At 46.9% G+C, this 7,298-nt stretch overlaps 1 protein-coding gene across 3 annotated transcripts in view; it reads right to left on the bottom strand.

Annotated features, from left to right (window-relative positions):
- zc3h11a (zinc finger CCCH-type containing 11A) overlaps positions 1–7,298 on the bottom strand; it is a 16,847-nt gene that overhangs the window by 5,527 nt on the left and 4,022 nt on the right. For all 3 annotated transcript variants that reach the window (XM_013915106.1, XM_013915105.1, XM_013915104.1), the window contains 12 exons: positions 6,713–6,837; positions 6,506–6,625; positions 6,015–6,138; positions 3,103–3,267; positions 2,954–3,019; positions 2,678–2,851; positions 2,482–2,541; positions 2,296–2,394; positions 2,146–2,208; positions 1,544–2,056; positions 759–814; positions 183–678 (listed from right to left, as the gene is read on the bottom strand). In XM_013915106.1, the coding sequence (XP_013770560.1) occupies positions 183–678; positions 759–814; positions 1,544–2,056; positions 2,146–2,208; positions 2,296–2,394; positions 2,482–2,541; positions 2,678–2,851; positions 2,954–3,019; positions 3,103–3,267; positions 6,015–6,138; positions 6,506–6,625; positions 6,713–6,766 (1,990 nt within the window). In that variant the 5' untranslated portion in view covers positions 6,767–6,837. The remainder of the gene's footprint in view (positions 1–182; positions 679–758; positions 815–1,543; positions 2,057–2,145; positions 2,209–2,295; positions 2,395–2,481; positions 2,542–2,677; positions 2,852–2,953; positions 3,020–3,102; positions 3,268–6,014; positions 6,139–6,505; positions 6,626–6,712; positions 6,838–7,298) is intronic.

Below are 7,298 nucleotides of genomic sequence, written 5' to 3' on the forward strand. Positions count from 1 at the left end.
CCCCATGGTGCTCTCCCCATGGTGCTCACCCCATGGTGCTCACCCCATGGTGCTCACCCCATGGTGCTCTCTGATGCATCCACTGGAGTGTGAATGTGTGAGAGGAAGCACCTGTGCATAGATCAAGTGCTTTGAGTGCACTTGGCTTAGAAAGATGAGTGACAGCACGAGTGATACAGTACCTTTGGTATCTGCAGTGTGCTCTGGGGACTCCCGATTCGTGTCCATCGCTTCCTCGGCAGTAGAGGCTCCTGTCACACGAGGCTGCTCCAGTGGTGACAGTGCAGAGGACACCTGCGTCTTCTTGTCTGGAGCGACCCTGGAGCTGGACTTTGTCCCAGCCTGCTGTGGTGAAGAGCTCTGCACAGTAACAACAGCAGCTGTTGTTTCAGGAGCGGCCACACCGTTTCCAGGCGGTGCAGCCGTTGACCTGAGAGTAATCAGCTTGTGAGCAGGAACTCTTTCGGTGGAACCGGCACATGGAGTTTTGGAGGAAGGCGAGGAGGAGGAGCGCGGTGATGAAGGAGCCTTCCTTTTGACGGTACTGCTGGCATTCTGATTGTGAGAAGGCTCCGTTTCAGGTTCTCCCACTTTGCCTTGTTCCAACATTTCCTGCTTTCGAAGGCGTTTCTCCCGCATGATCTCCTCAAAGGTCTTCACCTTGATATTGTTACTGGTCTACAAAGAGAGAAAATTAGCACTGCCAACAGCCCGATGACAAAGAAACCAACACTGAAGAAAAACAAAGCAGACAGTACCTGGGGTTCAGGAGATGCACTTCTGTGAGGCTTCTTCTCTGCGGCGATGCTGCTAGCTAAGTTCAACATAAGGTTCATGTTAGTGTTTCAAAACCATGTTAGGAGAAAACAAAACAATCCAGCAACACTTTCCTATATGGTCTACAATCTCTGTGTAAACAATCTATCAGCCTCGTCCAATCAGACGTCTGTAACTGAAAACAGGCATTGTGACAGAGGAAACCAGCTGCAGTCTCAGACGGGCGCGACAGCAAAGGTAGGTCTGATTTATGATCTTATGTTTATCAGTTGTGGACACGTGTGTGGTCTTCTGTGGCTGGTTCAGTGAACTTTGGGATGTGACGAAAGACCCTTTGGACTCTGTGAGATCTATCGGCTTTTAGAGAACGTGTGGTTTGCTTGGGCACACGATGTGATGGCTCGGTCGTGCGTGTTGTGTGAGAAAATGATACTTCGTTTGCAGCATGTGGCGCTATGCGTCAGGGGCACGCGTAAGCATAAAGACGCCGTTATGGAGCGGCTTAATCTCGCCTCATTTCCAGCCATTTTACAGCAAAGGAGTCGCGCACAATAGAAGGAATGAACAATGGAACATGTATTCACCCACCCAGGGGAATTATGGCCTTTGTCACGGCCTGTGTTACAGTCTTACCAACAGTTCATATAAATGTCCCCCCAAGTGTTGCCGACCAGTCAAAACCAAAGGCCATCAGAAAGACAGTGTAACAGATGTGCATGCACTTCCTGTAATAGCACAGATGTAATATGCAAAAAAGCAGCCTTACTTTGGGGGGCCAGCTTCTTAATGCGCAGCAGGCGGGGCTTCTTGGCACCGCTGTCCTCAGCGTTAGACCTCTTGCTGTTTTCAGCGTCCACTGCCTGCTCGAGCTGACTCCTTGCTGCCTTCTCCATGCGGATTTCTTCCAGGGTCTTTACTCTAATCCGGCCCGCGTTTGCGACCTCAGGCCCAGCTGTGTGGGCCTCCTCCTGGCTCTTGCCCTGATCTCGCTCTGCTGTGTGATTGACCTCAGGGCGGGGCTTCTGTTCCAGCTCCTCCTCTTGTCTTTTCTTCTTGTTGTGAAGAATCTCAGAAAATGTTTTGACATTGCAGATGGGGGCGTCGTTCATGGCGATGGCTCGCTTTGTTCCACTGCTGGCTTTGCTCTCGGTGGCTTCTGTGGCTCTGGTGCTTTTCTGGTTGTCGCGCTGGGACCTGACCGCCTTCTCCTGTTTGATCTGCTCCAGAGTCTTTATGTGGATAAGCTCAGGAACCCTCTGTGACACCGCACTGCTCTCAGCTGCAACCATGACAACACGTTCTAGCACATGGCTGTGATTTATATTATTCCACAATCGATGTGAGTGGAGCTCATATCAGCCTGCTTACCTGGTTGACTGGCTGCAACGGGATCACAAAGCAATCCAAGTCTTTCCTTTACAGGTTTGAGAGCTGAAGAAACAGAAGACAGACGAGGCTTCAGTGTGAATGGCAGCATAACGAGTCAGAGGCCACAGCTGCAGCTCTTACAGCACTGACCTTTGTGAGAGGGCAGAAATGGTTGGTCCACATCCACCACCTTACCCAAACGCTTAGCCAGACTCCTTTTCAGGGGGACATCTTCTGCACTTCTTAGATCTATGTCAAGGACAAGCAATGAGCTTTTAATCTCTACATTATTACTCACAATAGTATCTGACAACTGCAGCAAGAGAGCAAGTTTACCAGTGCTGTTAATCTTTCTCCCAAGTCTTTTAGTCACACTAACTCTGGCTCCCTCAGGCTCTACAAACACCAGAGAGATGAGAGTTAAAACACAGAACAGTTCAAGTTTAAAGTAGATCTGCCTCAGCAGCAGCAAACAGGAGCGCCACCAACGTTACACAGAAGACTGGGAAAACACAGCTGTTACACTTTTTACCATCTCGTGAGTCAAATACATCTGGTCGAAATAACGTCTGGATGTTTTCTTTCTCCACACTGGTGGATGTTTCGGTAGTCTGGAGGGGGTAACCGGCCCTCTTCATGCTGGCCTTAAGGGCTTTCCTTAGCCGGATCTCCTCCAACGTGCTCACTCCAAAGTTCAGGGAATCGTCTGTGAAGACAAAAGGTTTTAGGAGATGTGGGAGGCAAAATGCTTAACTCACAAACCCAGATACGATGTCAGGTGTGAGCTTGTGTCTCTCTGCTGCTGCACCTGATTTGGGCAGCTTTCTAGGCGAAGGGCCACCCTTTCCCTCCTCTCCCTCTTCTGAGAACTGGTCTGAAAGACATCCGTGATGAGAATCAAAAAAACATTAACTTCATTGCAGAAATGCATGTTTTCTAAAGTCAGGTTCAGCTCACCGTCCTCATCCTCATCATCGTCTGCTGGATTAATCACGACTGGTGGATGGGTGGGGCTCGGCACCGGCTCCTGCGTATCAGTCTTGACACTTCTGAGCTGAGGGTTCACTGTGGCTGCCGGGACAGTCTGTTCCTCGTGGTGCTGTTCCTCCTCCTTCCTTGCGTCTGGGACGGTAACAGCCATGGTCATTAGTAGGGCTGGGCCATATCATACACGCTACGAGAACACGCATGTGCAGCGCCTTTGTTTTCATACGCACATGGCAGTAAAAGCATGGCGGCGACAGACAATGAGAAGGGCGAAAACGGATCGTTGAGTGAAACGGATGAACCAGAACTGGTTTGTAAAAACGCTGCAACTTCAGTAGGGCTGCCACGAGTAGTCGACTATCAACACGACTGATTTAATAGTCGACGCGTCGTTTGAAGCTTTGTAAGATCACAAAAGACGCAGGAATGAGTAGCAGGATTTAAGAGTGTAATAACGGACTGAAACAGAAGATGGCAGCACTGCATGTACAAGGATGTCAGCTACCGTTAAACCCCGAAGAAGAAGAAGAAGCTGTGTCCCAGAATTCATAGCGTGAGCTGTGTCCCAAAACGTCGGCTGCATCCTCCTGAGGACCCGGCCTTCGTGGTCTACGTGGGCCGGGTCCTTCAAAGACCGAGAAGGCCGGAAGTGCGAGGTTGTGAAATGGGACGGTCCAGCCTTCAGATTTGCGTCGCCGCTGTCTCGGAGGAGTTTAATAAACTCGCCGTCTGCTCCTTGCTGTCTAAAATATAACAGGACACTGGAGTAAACTCTCGACCGTCTCACACACTGTTTAATCAGTTTTCTGTTTGACGTTTAGTCAGCTGTGTGAAAACCAAGGAGGAACCCACCCGATGGATTAATAAAGTTTTATTTTATCTAATAATCTAATAACTTTGATCTCAGCCAAACGATTGACCCAGGAACAAATAAAACAGAGAAAATAGGCAAACAATTACATTTTTAAGTTCTCCGAGTGACTTATATCATGTTTAACCTGAGTAGTGAAAGAGCAGGGTCTGAAAACGATGAAGCCGGGAGTCTGCTGCTCTCACCGGCTGTGTGACCATTGAACCCCCTGCTCACTATCGAGCTGGTGGGTAGCAGACGTCTCCGAACACGTCGAAGCACTTTTGCAAATATGGGATATCTTGATAAACTGAGCAGATATTTGATGTTTACACAGCTACTTTCTCGCCTGAAAATATGTTAAAAGTTTATTTTTTGACCCAGAAAGATTAGTATGAGTAATTTTAAAACTTAGTAGCGGCCGCCATTGTTGGCAGCTGAAATTTGGCTGGGCCACGCTATGAATTCTGGGATATGGTGGGCCACGAAGGACACGCCCGACCCATCCTTCAAATTCGGGGAAATGAAGGACGCATTTGTCGGCTGCATTCGGAGGAGACGACGTTTTGGGACACAGCTGTGGCCCAGCTCAGTTTCCAACAATGGCGGCAGCTAGTTAGTTTTAATTTTACTCTTATTATTCTTTCTGGGTCACAAAATAAACATTTAACATATTTTCAGGCAAGAATGTAGCTGTGTAAATCTCAAATATCTGCTCAGTTTATCAAGACACCGCATATTTTCAAAAGCGCTCCGACGTTTTCGCAGACGTCTGTTACCCACTAGCTCGATAGCTAGCCGGGGGCTAGGCTAACTAGAGCCGTGAGAACACCGGACTCCCGGCAAATCGTTTTCAAACCCACCGCCGTCTTTCACTACTCAGGTTAAACATGATACATAAGTCACTTAGATAACTTTAGATAACTTAACAATGTTGTTGTTTGTTATTGTTTTTCAGTGTTTTATTTATTCCTGAGTAAATCGGTTTGGCTGAGATTAAAGTTTTTACACTGAATAAACGTCAAGCAGACAGCTGATCATCAGAAGTGTGAGATGCTGCAGAATCTACTCCGGTGTCCTGTTAGATTTTAGATAGCAAGGAGTTTATTAAACTTCACTGAAACAATCTGCAGATTTCATTAAAAGTTAAACTATCATCTTGTCTTTATTTTTAGTTAGCACCGTAAACACTTCAAGCTGTAAGCTAATGATAGTTATACGAGACCAGATGCTGCTGGTGCAATAAGCTGTACCTGTACGTCCAAAGGATGATGATCTGATTAGTCGGCTATCACAATAATCGTTTGTGGCGGCCCTAAACTTCACTGGTGTGGAACTGGTTTAGCTTTTGTCCATCAGACACACAACAAAGCACTATTTTTGGTAGCGCATGCTAGCGGGCCGTCGTTATTACCGTGTTGTTTGGAAAATACGGCGCACTTAAAATCATCCTTTGATTTGTCTGACAGTCGACAGAGCCCCTTATAACCCCGTGTGCCTTATGTATGAACTCTGGTTGTGTTACTGACCTCGAAACGATTTTATGCGCACGGCGCTCGAAAATCTGTCAAATGTTTCAGTACGACTTTGCTAAGCTACGAAGCACCGCTTGATGGATTGTCGGAGCGTTATGGCTATCGTAGGCGGAGCCTCGCGGAGTGATATGTGCTGTGCTTCAACATAATGTTACCGTACTGTGTGTGTTTAACCTCTTTTTAAGTGTTGTGGATGTTATACATGGTTATGCTGAGGATGTGTCGGCCAGTTTCCACTGGAAACGCCTTTTGGTTAAACTGGCAGCGAGGAGTTTGCTCTGTTACATGTTTATATTTTTACTTAAAAAAAAAAACAGCTGCTTGTTTAAGTGGAAATACATTGATGGGTTTTTGCACTAACACAGTTGTGGAGTTGTAAAGCATTTTGTCTCGTGTCAGTTATATCGTTATGGCACATTTTCAAATGTATATGGTGATAAATACTTTGGGCCAGCATCTTGCTGTAGTGGATGTAAAATGTGTGTGTTTGAACTCACTTTTATCAGGCTGGACAAAGACGCCTTCTATGTAGCGAGGCTTTTCATGGGAGAAGGCACAGTGTGGCTTCTGGCAGCCTGCCGGCTGCTTCTCCCAGTAACACGGGATCTCCTTTCGATTTTTCTGTTTTGATGAAGAACATTAACATGTAAACATTCTGACGTCGTGAAACAACATGCATGAGGAGAAACGCTCCTCACTCTCAGAGGAGGCTCAGAGCCTCCCTCTTGTCATGAATGGCTCCTCCTAATGACACCACTCTGGACTATGTAGCTAAGATCTGAATGAGAGGGAACGTGCCACCGTTTTAACCAGCCTCGTGTTTCTGAACAGCACTTCAAATCTGACAGAAGGAGTCAGGAGTGGAGATCCTGGTTTACAGGGAGGCTTTTTTACTCTTCATTAATGGCCATTCAAGACACACACAGCCTTGACTGGGCAAAGCCTGAAGGAGAGGACTTCAGCTTTCTTCCATTTACATTTTGCTTACCGTTATTTTCATGTGGCGAAACTTGCAGACAGCACGAAAGCAGCGTCCTTCCTGCCAGAGGCTGCAGGTGGTCTCGTTGCCCATAGCTGCCTCGCAGTGTCTGAACGGACAACTGTCTCCCTGCACAGACAAACAGTAAGCTTGGACTCTTCTTTCTGGTCACCAACACTTTCTAGCCCAATGTGTGCATGTAGCAGGCTTGTTTACTTTGCTGCAGGTAGAATAGTAAAAGAAGTAGCAGTCGTCTCCATGGCTGGTCATAGTAAAGCTGTAGTACAGGAACGACCTCTAAACCCAGCAGCTGGATCTCTTATGGGCCGACAGGAACCTCCCTGACAACACAGAGCAAACCAGACATCACATCTCAAACCAAGCCAGCACCTCTGGTACACTCTGGATGCTTTTCAAGGGAATAGAGCTGTTTGATAGAACGACATCCATCGTTTCATTTACGCTATCGTTTGTTTGGTGCTGTTGCAAAATAAACTGTTTCCAGCTGTTTTCATGTTCTGATGGTCACTGTAGCGGCTTTATTAAAGGTCTCTCTGTCTTAGATTTAATACAGCCACACTACGGACGACAAGCGCCTGTTTTTACGTGTTGTCGTTAGCAACAACGACAGTAACAGCATCGTGGGTCCGCTTGTTTATGTTCCACATAAACCTTTCACAATAAAGCTCAAGATCCTGTTGAGACTTTTCAAAATAAACTGAATCACATAAAAGATGCAGATTATTTACGGATGAGAAGTAAAAAAGACGCCAGGTGCTAAAAATAAAGCTCAGACTCAAAC

This window comes from Pundamilia nyererei, unplaced genomic scaffold (genome assembly GCF_000239375.1).
Source record: "Pundamilia nyererei isolate P.nyererei 1_Seehausen unplaced genomic scaffold, PunNye1.0 scaffold00257, whole genome shotgun sequence".
NCBI lineage: Eukaryota > Metazoa > Chordata > Actinopteri > Cichliformes > Cichlidae > Pundamilia > Pundamilia nyererei.